The sequence below is a fragment of the Falco punctatus genome (genome assembly GCF_963210335.1).
Source record: "Falco punctatus genome assembly, chromosome: 19".
Lineage (NCBI taxonomy): Eukaryota > Metazoa > Chordata > Aves > Falconiformes > Falconidae > Falco > Falco punctatus.
Window position 1 is genome coordinate 5,599,759 of NC_137599.1, and position 16,241 is coordinate 5,615,999.

The 16,241-nt window shown below is 61.4% G+C and overlaps 1 protein-coding gene and 1 long non-coding RNA gene across 6 annotated transcripts in view; one reads left to right on the top strand and one right to left on the bottom strand.

Moving 5' to 3' along the window:
• Positions 1–66: 66 nt before the first annotated feature.
• On the bottom strand, positions 67–6,937 carry LOC308055414. The gene is made up of 3 exons (XR_013924525.1): positions 6,752–6,937; positions 1,241–1,358; positions 67–751 (listed from the first exon to the last, which is right to left on the bottom strand). It is a non-coding gene; the product is annotated as an uncharacterized lncRNA (long non-coding RNA).
• A 149-nt stretch (positions 6,938–7,086) lies between these two features.
• The window catches only part of KCNH6 (potassium voltage-gated channel subfamily H member 6), a 35,227-nt gene continuing 26,072 nt past the window's right edge, over positions 7,087–16,241 (top strand). Inside the window, exons 1-2 of one of the 5 annotated variants that reach the window (XM_080369307.1) lie at positions 7,087–7,366; positions 10,434–10,664. In XM_080369307.1, the coding sequence (XP_080225433.1) occupies positions 7,291–7,366; positions 10,434–10,664 (307 nt within the window). In that variant the 5' untranslated portion in view covers positions 7,087–7,290. The remainder of the gene's footprint in view (positions 7,367–10,433; positions 10,665–16,241) is intronic. The other 4 variants (XM_080369309.1, XM_080369305.1, XM_080369304.1 and 1 more) reach the window with 4 other exon arrangements.

Consider the following 16,241-nt stretch of genomic DNA (forward strand, 5'->3'; position numbering starts at 1 on the left):
TTATCTTGAGATCAGCCATGCCTGAGGTATCCACCCCCCTCCCCTGTCTTTCTTCTGCCTCTGTAAATAAAACTTCGTATTTGTTCTGCAGTGATTAGGTGCAAAACTAATCCCAGGCTGGGGATTATTGCGGCCTTAAAGAGCGTCGATCTGCTGCAGCCCAGAGCAGCAGGGGAAATGAGGGGATCTGAGATGATCCACCCGTCCCCCTCCCATCTGATGGCCTCTGCCCTCGGTCACGTCTTACATGGGGAAACTGAGGCCCGGGAGAGGCCCACTGCACCTGGGAGAGGAGCAGAAGGCAGGTGCCTGCCCGCCCACGCTCAGGTTTTTGTTCACTCTCGGTCCTCCTCCAAGCACAGCACACCCACAGGAGGTGAAACCCCAACCGCTCTTCTTTCTGCCCTGATCCCCAGACGCGGAGCAGCTGCCCCAGACGCCTGCCCTCACCCCATGTCCTTCCCACAGCCACATCCTGATGTGTCTGCTTTATATCCCGGCACACCGGGCACCCTCCTCTCCCCCCTCCCTGGCAGCGCGATGCTCACGGAACAGAGACCTGGCACAGTGAGAGCTGGGTTTGAAGCCAAGTGTATTTTCAGTCTGGGAAAGCAGACTGGTGCAGGTGTGCTCCATCCAGCTCAGCTCGACACCAGTAATTTTGACCCCCTGGCTCCTTTCTGCCCCGTTAGTGGGAGAAAAGAGGTCTCCAAGATCATTAAGATCCTAAAAGTCTCCTGAAAACTGCTTTCTGGAGGGGAGAAAGAAAAAAAAACCAATCAGAGCCACACTGAACACTCTCACTCAAGGACTGTAACACAAGCTCAGCCCTAATTAGACATCAGAGAATCTGCATAGGAGATGACTCTGTCCTGCAATGGACACTGGACACAGCTACAAGGGTGGGTGATGGGTGTGCTGAGCTGTGGCTTCCTGCTCAGAGCCAGACAACCCAAGCCCACAGTCCATCCCGAAGGCAGGGCTGGACACCAGGCTGCCCGCAGCACAGCTCCGGGGTCCACGCAGGAGATGGGGCTGGACACAGGGTTATCCCCAGTCCAGCCCGGGGGGCTCAAGGTCCCACCTTCAGCATAAATGGAGCTGCTGGGCCGGCGGCGGGGGTCGGGGTGGGGGTGGGGGTGGGGGGTGCGGGGGGGGGGCAGGTGAAGCTTTGCAGGGCAGTGAGGACCCGCAGTGCCCTGAGGACCCGCAGTGCCACCAGCGCTCTTTTACAAGATACCTTTAAAGCGAGGATGAATTCCCTTCCCCGCTGTGACAACATCTGGAGAGGTTTTGCTGCCTTCTGGCTCCTGCACCACGCTTTCTGCTGAAATTAGGAGGCTTAGTGAAATTACACCCTAAGGAGGAGAAAAAAATAAAACAACCAAACAACTGTAAAAGCAGAAAAAAAGGAGATTCCCCCTCAATTCACGTAACCCCTTGGCAGGGAACTCAGGATGCAGCAGGTGCCCCAGGCTTGCGGGGGGCTGCCCTGCACCCCCTGCCCTGCACCAGGCGGACAGGGAGGAGATTTGCCTCAAAACCACCTGAATTCAAAGCAAGAAGCACCCGGGGGTTCTCTTTGCCGGCTCGGGGACCCTTTAGGCACCACAGAACATAATTTTTCCTTTTTTTTTTTTTCTTTGGACCCTTACCCGCCGCAGGAGGTGGCGGGGGTCCCCCACCCCGCCCCCTCCGTGCGGGCCCGGCCGAGCCGCTCTATTCTTAGCGCGGAGCGGCCGCGTTCCTGGCATTCCCGGCCCGGGGACAAGCAGCGCCTGGGAATGCGCAGCCACAGCTCGGCAGCAGCCGGGGGCCACCAGCAGGGGCCACCCCGGGCGGGGCAGGTGGGGAGGGGGGTCCCGGGGGACAGCAGAAGTGGTGGAAGGGTGGGTGAGCTGCCGTAGGGACCGGGGACCCCCCAGCTCCCTGCCCGTGGCTCCAGCCCCTTCAAGCCCTGGCTGGCACCATCCTCCCCTCCCTGCTGCCTGAGTGGGGGTAGAGGTGGAACTGGGGGTGAGGGGCAAGTGAGGGACCCCAAAGCCCCCTCCCAACCAAACTCAGACTCATGGCTTACATAGAATCCCCTACCTAGCGGGACAGGGGACAGGTCCAGCCCAAGTGAGACACACACACCCCACCCCCAATGTCCTCTCCATCCTCCATCGAGCATGGTGCGCAGAGGTGCCACCCACGCCTGCAGACGCTTTGCCCCGGGCACCCAGCTGGGGCCCACCCTCACCAGGGGATGCACCCAGGGGTGTGAGCTGGGATGACCCTCTCCCCAGCACCACAGAGACCCCACCCTGCATGGGCAGCATCCCTCCATCCTGCTTCCTGGGAATGCCTCAGCAGTGGGACCCCAAAGCAGGCTCTGCCTGTGTCTCCATGCTGGTGGGGACCATCCCCACCCTCAGGGTCCCCCCTCGAGCTGACACCGTCTCCGCTGAGGCCTCACAGGCGGCAGGGAAAGAACTGCCGCAGGCAAAGTGCTGCAGCCCCGGCTGACGGGAAAGCGTGTGGCCAAGCCCTTGGCACTCAGCTCCTCTCCCCCCATGCCCAGCAGGGTTTCCAGCCAAACAGACCCGCTGCAGCCGCTTCCAGCACCCCCCTCCCGCGGCCACATCCTGCCCTGACCTTCCCTGCAGCATCACCATGAGTTATTGCAGCTGCCTGCTCGCCCCATCCATCCTCCTGGCCCCAAGGACTGCGGGTGAGTCACAAGCCTGCCCCATGCCTCAGTTTCCCCCGCTGTGCGGCGAGGACAGGCAGGATGCCGGTACGTCTGCTGTGAATCAAGCGTGCCACATGCCGGAGCCAAGTCCCTGCAGCTTTTCCTGCCACTTCCCACTCGTAAGTGGCTTTTGTTGGGAAACAATGTCCGTGACTTGGTTTAATGTCACCAAGTCCTTCCCAGGTTTGCAGCCTGCCATCGGGCCTCCCTGGGATGATGTGGTGGAAAGCCCAGGCTGATGAGGGTTAATTTTGGCTGCACACTTCACCGTTGTTTGTTTTGGGTGGTTTTTTTTTATATACTTCGCAAACAGCGCTGCGGTGAAAAGCCTGAAAAAATACGTCAGGATTTGAAGTGGTAGGGCGGAGGAGGGAGCCAGGACAAGGAGCATCCTTCCCTCTGCAAAATCCATTTACAGCCCAAATGCCTCCTTCCCCTGTCACATCCCTGGAGCATCTTCCAAAGTGAAGGGCAAAGCAGGGACATGAACCATGCCAGGCAGCCGGGACACCCGAGCCTGTCTGGGGACAGCCCTGGTGGCTGCAGGCAGCTTTGGGGGACCGTGAGAGCCCCGTCTCTCCTTGCCGGCTGTGTTTGCAGTGTGGCTCTAATTACAGAAATGTGGAGAAATGCCGTCTCTCGGTTGGCAAACATTTCTCTCGGCAAGCGTCAGCCGGCAGCTGCCGTGCTGGAATCGAGTGGGCGTCCGTCCCCTCCATCCCACACCTCCCACTCCAAATCCACAACCCATTTCATGGCTGTACCTCCTTGCCCAACACACCTGCACCTGCCCAGGGCAGCCCCTCATCTGGTGGGTGATAATTTCCTGCATGGATTATAATTCCCTGCACAGATTATAGTTCCCTGCACTCCCAGGTGGCTCCTTACACACTTGTGCTGCAGGAACAGGGAGGGGGAGGACACCCTTGGGAAGCACCCAGGTCTCCTTTCCCTGGAAATTGGGTGGTTTCCCACTGATTCCACAGGGCATGGGAAGGAAGGAAAGAAGGAAGGAAGGAGGGAAGGAAGGAAGGAAGGGAGGAAGGAAGGAAGGAAGGAAGGGAGGAAGGAAGGAAGGAAGGAAGGAAGGAAGGAAGGAAGGAAGGAAGGACAGAAAGGGAAAGGAGCAAAACCTCAAAAACACTTGAGCAGGAGGAAATGAAAGAACTGAGCAAGGGAGGAGGAGGAGGAGGAGAGTGGGGCAGGGGGGAGGATTACTGCTCAGTTGAATTAGAGGGAGCCCTTCAGCTGCCTTGAACAGCAGGAGATTTGCCAGAGACCCCAATTCTTCCTATCTGGGATAAAATGTAAGCACAGGATTAACTGCAAGCATATGCTTAAGACTCAGGAATTGAAAGAAGTCTGGGCACAAAGTGCTCCAAGGAGGGCAGGGAGGCAAGGCACGGACCAGCAGCCTCATGGATGAACCAGCTCTGGAGGGATGCACTGGGGGGACTGGGAGAGCTGGGGGCTGGGGGGGGGGGGGGGGGGGGGGGGGGGGCGCGATTGGAAGAGCCACGGGGCACTGGGAGTCTCCTGGAGGAATGAGATAACTCAACCACATCTGTGAGGGCTGTATGGGGAAAAGGGTCGGTAAAAGAGGCTCTTCCATCAGCCACATGATGGGATGAGACTCCCTGCCCAGAGAAAGGGGGATCAAAGTGGCCCCGCTGCCATGTCCGGAGCAGGACAAGCCTTCTGCGGCCACCCCCCAGGCTCAGCCCTGGCAGAGGGGCTGGGGAGCCCAGGACCGTGCCCGGCCCCTTGCCCAAAGCCCCACCAGTGCCCCTGCTTTGTGGATATGCTCCCCGCGGGGGGGGTGGGGGGGGTGGGGTGGGGAGCTGTGAGCCGGCACGTGCCCTTATCATCAGACACATCCGTGTCCATGTGATGTGTCCATGAACATCCCGGACTGATTTATGGGATGAGAGAAGGGCAGAAGGCCAACCTTAAATCCTGACTGCCTGGTGATTAATAATCATAATTATGATCATATTAGCTGTAGTAATAATAGTTTGCTTTCCCTTGCAGAACTGGTCATCCAGGAATCTCAGAGCGGTTTCACAAGTCCAAGTGACCAACGTCCCTATTTTCTAGTGAGGAAATTGCGGCACAGAGCTGTCTCCCTTGAGTCACCCAGTATATCAACAAGAAAACAGAGAAGGCAGGAGCCTGGACTCCGTGTCCCTCTCCCTCCCCCATGCTATTAAGCTGCATCTGTGTAATATAGAGCAAAACATCCTCCACGACTCGCAGTAAATCACGGCAGAGGCAGTGTGCAGAGTGGATGGGGGGAGATAATGGGTTTTTCACCCTCTTCAACAATAGAACAAGTTTTTCTCCGCTGGGGAAGGCTGACTTCTATGAGACACAGAGATAAAAGCAGCACCAGGGCTCCGAAATGGACCTGAAAGGGCACGAGCACTTGCATTGCTGGCCCAGGGACAGGAGGCAACTCCAGCAGGCAACGCTGCAGGTCGAGTGCCCCACGGGCACGGCCCCATCCCCATGTATATTGCTGAGGTGCACTGGAATATTAATTGAAAATCCCAGCAAAACACTCCTGCTGATGATAATGGACCATAATCCTCTTAGACCAATTTCATGCCTGAAAAATTGTGCATAACAAAATAATAATAGAAAGGCCCTCAGTGGACACTGCCCTTAGCAGTGGACCCGGAAGAAGAGGGCTGGCCAGAGGGGATTTCTCGGGAAGGGAGCGGGTCCCCTTGGCCTTCACCCCAGAGGGGCACGGAGAGGTGGGCAGGGGAAGAGCTGAACCTGGGGCTGGGTCAGGGCAGCGCCGCCCTGGGACCCCCATGTCCCACGGAGACCCGGGTACCCACCGGCCGCCCTCTGCCCTACAGAGCCCACGGGACCCCGGGCCCCTCCGGACCCTCCGTGTCCCCCAGCGACCCTCCGTGCCCGCAGAGCCCTGTGCCCCCCATGCCAAGCCCCTCCCCCACACAGGCAGCCAGCCCCCCCCCGCCCGGCCGCCCTGCCCGGCCCTTCAGCACCGCCGCGGCTGGACAGCGCCGGGCGCGGGGCCCCGCCCGGCCCGCGGCCCCCGGACCCCCCCGGACGCCCCCGGACGCCCCCGGGACACCCCCCCGGGACCCTGCACCTCCTCCCTGGCACCCCCAGCACCGCAGCCTCTTCCTCCCTCTGCACCCCCCGTCAGCCCCTGCTCTGCCCCCCTGTGCCTAACAGCACCCTCTCCCCTGCTGCACCCCTGCACCCCCTCCTCCGCTGCACCCCTGCACCCCCTCCTCCGCACCTTGCGCCCCTCAGCACTCCCTCCTCTGCTTCTGCACCCCTGCACCCACAGACATCCCCCCCCAGCACCTGCACCCATCGGCACCCCCTCCCCTGCCTCTGCACCTCTGCATCTCCTCCTCCGCCCCTGCACCCCCTGCACCACCCCCTGCACCTTAGTACCACCTGCCGCCCCTCCTCCACCCACCACCCCCTGCACCCCCTCCTCCAACACCCCCGGCACCCCATCCCCCCCCTCCTTCACCATTCCCACCCCCAGCTCCCCGCACCCCCGGCACGTCCTCCCCCAGCACCCCTCTCCAGCACCCCAGCCCCCTCCCTTCACTACCCCCTTCTCCAGCGCCCTCAGCACCCTCACCTGCGCTCCCACACCACCACCCCCCTCCCCAGCACATCCTTCTGTCCCAACACACCAACCCTCCTGCACCCCCTGCCCCCGTGCCCCAAGGACCCCGTCGCCATCCCCCCAAGTACCCCCTGCCTCAGCACTCCACCTCCATCCCCCTAAGTAGCCCCTGCCTCAGCACCCCAAAGTCCCCACCTCCATCCCCCCAAGTACCCCCTGCCTCAGCACCCCGAAGTCCCCACTGCCATCCCCCCAATAACTCCTTACTCCAGCTTGCCAAGGACACCACCTCCACCCCAGCTCCCCCCGTCCCAGCCCCCCAAGGACCTCACCTCTACCCCCAACTCCCCAAGTCCCAGCCCCCCGAGGAGCACAACCCCACCCCCAGCACCCACCTGCTCCCCGCCGCGCTCCGCCCCGGGCACCCCGGTCTGCGGGGCCGTGGCCGTGCGGGGCCGGGGCCGCGGGGCGCCGGGGTGTACGGGGGAGAGCCGGGGGGCGCGGGGGGGGCGCAGCTCCCCGGCCGGCAGCTGTTGCTCTGCCGACAGCTCCCCGGAGCCTCCGGCGGGCCGGGGCAGCGGTGACTAAGCACTTTGGGGATTTCTACTCTTATTATTTTATTCTATTATTTTCTCCCCCTTCCGAGCGGGTCCTCCCCCGCTTCCCCCCCCCCCACCCCCCCACCCCCATCCTCCCCGGCCGCCCCCTCCCGGAGCCGGGCGCGGCAGGGCGGGCGGAGGGGTTCCCCCTTCCGGCCACCGGGAGCATGGGAGCCCCGGCCCGGCTGGGCTCCAGAGCTCGGCCAGCCCTGGGGTGAGGCGGAGCGGGGCCGCGCCGTGCCGGGCCGTGCCGAGCCGCGCCGGGGCCGGGCCGCGCTCCCCGCCGCCTCCGCGGCAAGTTCGGCCGCTGCCGGGGCGCGCAGGGCGGCGGCGCGATGCCGGTGCGCCGGGGCCATGTGGCCCCCCAGAACACCTACCTGGACACCATCATCCGCAAATTTGAAGGGCAAAGTGAGTACCGGCACCCCCGGCCCCGCTCCCGCTCCCCTCGCGGCTGCGGGCGCCCCCCTGACTTCGGGGCACAGTGGGGAGCGGGGCGGGGGGGGGGGGGGCAGGCGGAAGGGGAGAGCGTGGCCACCCGCGGGTGTCCCCGGGGAGATGAAGGCACCCCTGTGACCTCCCGGGGGGGGACGGGACAGGGGTGGGTGACAGCCAGGCGGTGTCCCCGCGGGTATTTATAGCCAGGGCGGCACAAGGGGGATGAGTGGTTCCGATTCAGGGGTTCCCCAGGGGCCGGGGACCCCGCAGCCCCGCGCTGGGAGGGGGTCCTCGGGGGGGTGGGAGGGGGTCCCGGCTGGCAGGGCTGGGGGAGAGGGGGGTGCAGCAGCGCAGACGGGCTCGCTGCCTGTTTGCCTTCAACTCCGCTGCTCGGCGGCAGCCGTCCCTGGTGAGATGTTGCCATTTGCTGTTGCTCGCAGTAATCCCTTTATATGAATTTTTGGGCTGGTTTCGTGTCGAATATAGTGAAGAGTTCGTGCGCATCAGGGAGCACTGGGGTTTGCGTGCGGCTGGGTGGGGGCCGAGGGGACGCGGCGGGGGCTCCGCGCCCACTGTCTGGGCACCCCGATGGGGCTGGGTCCCTCCTACGCAGCCAGGGATGAGGGGAGGGGAGTGGGGGACGGGGTTCCCCCAGCAGCTGTGCTCGGGGGTCTGCCGTGGGGTGCTGGGGCTGCGCACACCTCCCTGCAGCTTGCTGGGGTTTTTCTCCGGTGTCCAAGTTTGCTGGGTGGGCAATCACCCCTAGCGCTGCCATCCCTGCCGGATCTGCACTGCCCTGGCAGTGAGTGATGTGACCCTGGGGACAGAAAGCGAGAAAAACTGTCCCTGGTTGCTATCAGTCCCCACTGGGAAGCGGCGGCTGGGGAGCAGCGGGGGCAGGCGGCGAAGCGTGCCAGCGGGGAAGGAGCCAGGGCCCCTGGTCCCTGCCCGCTCCCTGCCTGCGCTCTGCCAGACATGTCGGGCACCAGCTGGGCTCTGCCAAGACATCGCCCCGCGCTCCCCTGCAGCAGCTCCCTGGTGTGACAGGTGTTGGGAGACACTAAACTGCCCCCCCCAGCCACACTGGTGCCACAGGCAGTGTGTTCTCCCCTGCTTGTGGGTGCCTTCACCCTGTCCGTGCAGCTCCCATGGGTGCAGCTGCACCCAGCAAGGCCCAACACTTCCCTCCCAGGGTGGGAGCAGAGCCCCAGTACCATGGGGGCAAGGGCAAATCTGCAGGTGAGGGCAGGGCAGAAAGCAAATCTGGGGTGAAAATCCCTCCCAAGGAGAGCTGGCTCTGCAGCTCCTTCCCATCCCGGCCTTGGTCGCATCCCTGGTGCTCAGCACAGCTCGCTCCAGCACCCTGCCAGCCCCGTAAATCCTGCCCTGCGCCAGCCCCGCCTGGATCCAGCCCGGATCTGGCCTGCGGGGCTGGCGCTCGGTGGGGAATCATCCACGGCAGGTGGGCAGCACAGCCCAGGAGGGGGGCTTGGGGGAAGGTCCCCTCCTTGTGCCACCTCCCAGCTGGCAGAGCCATTTCTATAGAGAGGGATCAGGAACGGGGAACTGGGAAGCATTTGGCCGTGGTGGTTTGTGCTGTTTGCAGCGCCGGCACGAGCGTCAGCCCTGCGTGGGAGAGGGAAAGGTGCCAGGGGGGGAGTCCCCCACAAAGGGCCACCGAGGGCTGTCACAGGATGGGATGAAGCAGGAGACCCCAGTGCTGCATTCCTGGGGGCAGTGGTTTTACTGGGAGGCATCCTCCAGAGTAGGGACTCTGCAGGTGACACCAGGGAGAGCAGCGATGTGCCAGGGAGGGGACCCCCCACCCATCAGGCCCCGGCGCTGGGTACCGCAGCCATGCGGAGGTTTCTCCCGCGTTGAGGTGAAATTCCCCGCGAGGCTGGAGTGCAGCGGGGCTCTGGAGCACACAGGCTGCAGATGCCATTCCTGGGTAATCCAGGAGATTAATTGGGGTCTGGGCTGGGAGGCAGCCTCTGAACGGACCCTCTGCTCTGACCTGCCTCTGGCTCCAGCCTGGAGCCAGTGCCAAACGCTGAGGGAGATGCTGCTGGGGGGGGGGGGGGCGGGGCACGGTATCCATCACATCAGCATCCACAGCCCCATGTCACATCCCAGTAAAACTGTCTCAGAGAGGAACCTCCCCAGCCCAGCACTCCCCAATTTCCTTGGGGAAAAGAAAAAATCAAACCAAATCAAAGCTCTAGGCTGGGTTTCCCCCAGGATAAAGGCAGAGGCAGCTCCATCTGGGCTGGATGTCGCAGGCTGGGCAGCGCTGCCACACACGCCGGCATGACAGCGGGTCTGGCCCCAGCTCAGCCCGGTGGTGCAGCACCAGGAGGGGCTGGGGCAGCACCACTCCCTGCCTCAGTTTCCCTTTTCCTCCACCTGAGCCCTTTTCTTCTTGAGCACAGGGGCCATGCAGCCCAGCAGGGGCTGGATTTCAGCCTCAGCCCAAAGGCACAATTATCCTATAAAACATTAGGAGAATCATTAGTGTGATGGATTTCACCCGGCTTGCCATGAAGCCAAACCTCACGCTCACTCCTCTCGCCCCTTGCCTGACTTCAGTCAGATCTGAGCAAGGGTGGGAAGTCTGAGATAACTCAGGTCCCTGATAAGCTCCTGGGGACAGACGCTGCAGCTCTTCCCTCTGCCTGCGGTGCCGGCAGGAGACAGGTTGCCCATGCATCGAATCCCCACATGCAAGCAGTGAGACACCGAGGCCGCGTGGATTGGCCCACCCTGGCAAAAACTGCCTTTACTGGGGACACCCCCTTTGGGTCCCCCTGTCCCCACAGGCACCGATTCACATGAAATTGGGGGAATTTTCCCTCTCTGAAGAGCAAGGGCGTCAGCCATCCTCCCCCCAGCCTGTCACTCGTGTCCCCGGGGAGCCCATCCCCGCACAAGCCCCACAGTGGGTGGCATCAAAAAGCCCAAGCACCCCTCACCCACCCAGGCTGTCCCCCATCCCTGCGCATCCCCAGCACCCCACTAAACCTCTCCTGCCTCCCCGCAGACCGCAAGTTCCTCATCGCCAACGCCCAGATGGAGAACTGCGCCATCATCTACTGCAACGATGGCTTCTGTGAGATGTTCGGCTACTCCCGCGTGGAGGTGATGCAGCGACCCTGCACCTGTGACTTCCTCACCGGCCCCGACACCACCAAGAGCTCCATCGCCCAGCTCACCCAGGCCCTGCTCGGCTCCGAGGAGTGCAAGCTCGAGATCCTCTACTACCGCAAAGACAGTAAGAGTCACATTTTGGGGGTGATACGGTGGTGGGAGGTGTCACCTGCCCAGGATTTGAGCTGTGTGAAGCCGATGGTGGGAGGTGAAGGGGGTCTGATGCTACCAGGGCATTGGGGCTGCACCCAGACCTGGGGCTTTGCCAGGGGCAAGTCACCAGTGACTCCCCGTGGGATGGAGCAGTCTCTGCTGTGATGGGGCACTGGGGCTGTTGGGACCTCGAGCGATGGAAGCCGTTACCAGATTATTTGGGAATTGGGTCATTTGCGAACCCTTGGTGATGGCTCAGAGGTCCTGGGGCAAGCAATGGCATCGCTTGTGGGATCCCTGCGTCATGAAAGAGGATCCTGCGGGAAGCTGGAGGAGGGGCTGGCCTGGGACACGGGTCTCCCGGTCTCCCAGTATGTGCTCCAAGACAGATGAGACAGACACCCCGTCTCTGCCAAAAGCGGGTGCAGCTGCCGGCCTCGGAGCTGCTTTTCCAGTGAGCAGGATGTGGCTGTGCGTGCACAGATGGAATTACGCTAAGATGAAAATGAAGCTTTGATGGAAAATACAGTGATTAGTTCTAATACTGCAGGAAGTTAAATAAATATTTAGTGCTTGATGCTGCAAAGCAGAGACAGGGCTCCCAGGGGTGGGGGCAATGGAGATTGGGTGCTCACTAGAGGTTAAAAATATTAAAATTTCCTTTCTTCCACCTGTGGAGCTTTCCCATTGCTTTAGGTTGTGTTGATGGGGTCTTGGCCTGAGCAAGGGGCTGCACCCTGCTGCCAGATGCTCCCAGCGTGGCAGAGTAGAGGAGAAACAACTGGAAGCAAAGGGAAGGAGGAGGCAGGAGCCCTGGCTCCCAGCCCAGCACCCTGTCCCTCGAGCTGGGACCTGGGTGCCCTGGCCTCCCTCCCAGACCCAATCTCCTGGGCTGGCATCCAGGTGCCAGCGGCTTGGCCCCGGGAATTATCCGCTGGCAGCACCCCTGTGTGTAACCCACACGGTTAACTTGGCGGGGCCGGGCGCTGCGCGGTGGCAGGATCAGGCCACTCACTGACCATGTTTCCTTGTGATTTTCCTCCTGTCCTTGCTGAGGGACCCGGTGGAGGCTTTTCCTTGCACAGGCAGCCCTGGCGAAGCAGGGCCAGGGAGCGGTGCCAGGGCTGGGCTGCGTGACCCCCTCGGCCATTGCGGTGGCAGGGGGTGGCTGGAGCCCAGTGCAGCCCGGGAGGCACGAGGAGGAGCGGGCACATGCTGTCCCCCTGCTCCCATCCCAATGCCAATGTGTGGCCATGGCACAGACAACGTGTGCAGCCCTTTTCCCCTCCCCTCCCTCAGCATGGTTTCCCCAGCCATCCATCTCCAGGGACCATTCAGGCTGGAAGCCCGATCCAATGCCATCCTCCCTGCTTTGAACCATTCCCACCGGGCTCACAGGATGCTCGGTGCTCTCCTCAGAGCCCTGCTCTTCCTCTAGGCCACGGGAAACTCTCAGTGCAGCTCTGAGCTGCTTTCTTCTCTTTTTTATTAAAAAGAGGGAAAAAAAATAAAAAGGAAAAAATGCCCAGAAGCAAGCCCTTTATGTCTATTTTTAAAACCCAGCCCCACCAGCAATATGCTTTCCAATTGTTTCCCCCCAGCACTCAGCCTGCAACCGCTCAGCCCATTATAAATGGGTCTTATCGGCAAAGAAAAGGCCTTCGCATTATAGGGAGCTGCTGCTTAATTAGCCGGTGGAGGCTCCAAACCCGCCTGTCCTCCTTTTCATACCGGCAGCACCAATCTCCAGCCTCGACCTGCTGTTTATTACTGCGGTACTCCCGGCTCTGCAGCTCGCGGGGTTGTTTCCTTGCTTTTCTGGTTGCCAGAGACAATATTATACCCCAAACCTGCCTGTCAGAGCCCCCCCGGCAGGACCAGGGTGGGATGGATGGAGGTAGGTGGGAAGGGGGCACCCATGGGTCTCTGGGCAGGTGGCTCTGCCCATGCACTGGCAGGATGCTGTGTGATGGGGTGATGCATGTCCCTGGGGACAGCCTGGCTGCTCGCTCCTCACCCCGATGCCCATGCTGTCATCAGCTTATTATATTATATATATATTATATATATATTATATATATATTATATATATATATATTATATTATATATTATATATATTATATATATATTATAACGGGAGCCACCAGTGCCGATGGTAAGCCCAGCTCCAGGCAGCTGAAATGGCCAAGAACCAAGTACCGGTGGGGGAAGATGGGACCAGCCCAGCAAGGGCAGTTGTCCCTCCCTGCCACAGCAGCCCAAAAAAAGCCTTGGAAAGAGGGGAGAGCCCGGCTGTGGCGCATGTGGGCTCTAATCCCCTGCTCAAAGCCGGGAGATCAGTGAAAAGTTAATTTCTTTACAAGATGCTGCACAGCTGGGGCTGCCCTGGCCAGGGGGGTCATCGTGGGATCAGCTCCCGCTGTGGTGAGGAGCAGCCACAGCCACCAGCCCCAGGGACACGCTCCCCACTCTGGAAGCCTAAGCCGGGCCCCTTCCAGCATCCCCTGGGGATGACAGCGAGCGGCTGGTGGGGCTGAGCTGCACCCAGGGTTGGGTTTTTTTTTACCCCTGTGGGTGATGTGCTTTGCAGTGAAGCCACGGGCAAGAGTCCCTGGGGTCCCCCGAGTGGGGCCGGTGGCCGCAGGTGCTGGGCATAGCGGTGCTGGCATGGCCTGAGCAGCAGCAGCTGGCAGTGCCTGCTCCCACTTAATCTGCATGAATGCGATGCTTATGAATATGAAAGGGGAGATGCGGGGCAGAGGCAGCCGGAGCAGCTGGTGGGGCAGCCGCTGCCTGCAGCCCCAGCCCCTCCATCCCTGTCCCCTCCAGCGGGACCAGTCTGTGCTGGTCCCCTGGGGCTAGGGATTAGGGACTGGGATCAGGCCAGCAAATTCGTTACAGTGGTGCCCTAAGCTGGGATTTCCCCCGGGGGCTCCAGGAGGATGGGGGAGGTCGAAGAGCAATTGGGGCACCCGGTGTCCCCCAGGCTGTCCCCCCACAGCTCCCCGTGGGGGGCCTGGGCAGGCAGCTGCGGGGCCGGCAGCCAGGCAGGCATGGGTTGCAGGGTGTCACCGCCCCTGAAGAGGACGGGGGGTTCATGTGACATGTCCCGTCTGTCCCCAGCCCCGGGCACATCCATGGCACAGCAATAACCCCTCCAGCAGCTGCTGCCAGGTTGTCCTGGCTAAGGCAGGCGGGGCTGGATCTGGCCGAGGTTTCTCCGTACCGCTCTGTAAGCGGCGATGTGTGATGTGCCCGACGGGTTCACTGGAAGCAGGAGGGAAAATCCCATGGGCAGCTGCCGGGTCCTGGCACCAGTGGGGCTGGGGGCCGGTGCCAGCAGCCCCAGGGAGGCTCTGCTGCTGCCCCGTGGGGTGGGCAAGGCAGGGCAGAGGGGACCTCGCAGGCGGCAGCGGAGCAGGGAGGCACGGCCAGCCGACAAAACCCCAGCCCCCAGCTGAGCTCTTTGCTTGTACAAAAACGTGGGCTTTAAGCCAAGCCAGGGCCGTTTGATTTGTGTTCCTTTAAGGGCCGGCCTCGGCAGAGCAAGGCTGTGACCTCGGGAAAGGGACAAACACCATGGCCCAACTCCAGACAGGGACGTATAAACATCCCGCCTCACAACGATAAACGCTCCAGTCCTGGAGATCCCGCGCTGTGGGGCCGATCCTGCCACCCCCGGCACAGCTGAGCTGCAGCTCCGGCCGCTCCATTGCCCCAGCTCTGCCCCAGGGATGGTGCAACCGGGGCACAAAGCCATAAGAGACATGTTTTCCATCCTCTGCTGCTCCTCAGATGCTCTGTGCTTGGACCACATGTCCCATGAACCGAGGGGCAGGCCCAGAGCATCCCCAGTACCCCCCGGGGATGCTTCCCAGGGGGCTTTTTCCTGGAATCTCTGCCCCAGCAGAGCCCCCAGTTCCCACCCTAAACCCTGCATCCTCGATGGCCGTTGCATCCCCAGTGTGCCATGGGATCAGGGCCCTTGGGATGGCCCGACAGCCCAAGGAAACACAGTCAGTGCTGCAGCTTTGGCAGCACAGCCCCGTGCTAAGCTGGACTTAATTCCTGCAGCCAGTGGGATTTAGCAAGGGAAGGACCATGGGCCTGGATGTGGCTGCTCGCTTCGCTTGCCAGGGAGGTTAAACTGCATTTTGCCATCCCCCTGTTTTGACCTGGGACCTCTTTCGGATCCTGGGGGTCAGAACATCCTTCCACCTGCACACTGAAGCATCCCGCCAGGCTTGGAGGCATCCCTCCTGCGGCCGCGTTGTTGGTGGGCACCCTCAGCCACCTGGTTTTCCCATGGGCTGCTGGTTCCAGCAGTGAGCTCCTGCAGGCTGCAGACACCTCTGCGTTCATCACCGCGCAGGGGGCAACCTCCATCCTCAATAAGGGCATTTTAGCGGTTTGGGGGCTGCTGCAAGGAGCATTTTTGCCAGTCTGGTGTCACAGCAAGTTTCAGTCTTTCCATGCCCTGTTTGGGTGTGGGGAGAGGGGCTGGTGCAGACCCTGTGGTGCACGTCCCTCTCCATGCAGGGGGATGCAGACCCAGCACCCATCGCTCACCCCAGACCCCAGGAGTGACCCATGTCCCACCAGCACAGCCCCCACCCCCGTCGCTTTCCATCCTGCCTCAAGGATTTGCTACAGGACCTCCCAGCGATCAGAGCTTCCCGTTGAAGTTTCTACCCAGCCCTAACACTGATTTATTTGTTCCAGGGTGGAAGCAAGGCTCAGCACCCCCAAGCACCTCCCTCAGCGTACCAGCCAGCCCCGGAGCATGGCTCCATCCCCATCCCTGTCCCCTCCGTGCCCTTCCCAGCCCCTCTCCTCCGCTCCGTTATATAATACCACTATAGATTTAGCCACTCTGCCATGAGACCCTGCAGATTAAATCTCCCAGCCGGGGGCAGGGAAGGACTCAGAAAGAGCTCCGAGGGCAGATTAATAGCTTGGTTTTTTAATATTCATAACAATACTGGTTTGTGTCCAGCTCTCGGAAACCCCCATGTCCTGTTGATTAGTTTAATACTGATGATACCGACAAATGCATTAACCACTGGTGGCTGCGGAGGATAAGAGGGCCGGGGAGGGAGGGCCCCAACGATGACATTTTTAATGTTATTAAGTGCTCGCTTTTATCAAGGTCAGAAGACAAGATGGGTCGGAAAGCGCAAACCTCCAAGCGCACAGCCTGGGGGAGGTGGGCTGCGTGCTGGGAAGATCAAACCCAGCCCAGGCTTTAGGGAAGGAGCTGTTTTGCCCAAACCATCACGTTGGCTGTGGGATCCTCCAAAAGAGCATCCATGTCGCATCCCCTGCTGCCCAGCCCCTTCCGTAGCCCCCAGGCTGGGTTTCACCCCGGCGGTGGGCAAGCAGCCCCACAGCAGCGGCCACGGAGCGCAGGCAGGTTGCGAACGCCCCCGGGGCTCCTCAGAGAGATCATTTGGCGGCTGGATAAAATTAGATGGATGGAGACAGATTAGCTGAACAGCTGAAGGGGAGAGACAGGCAGATGGATGGGGACAGTCAATCGAGGAACGA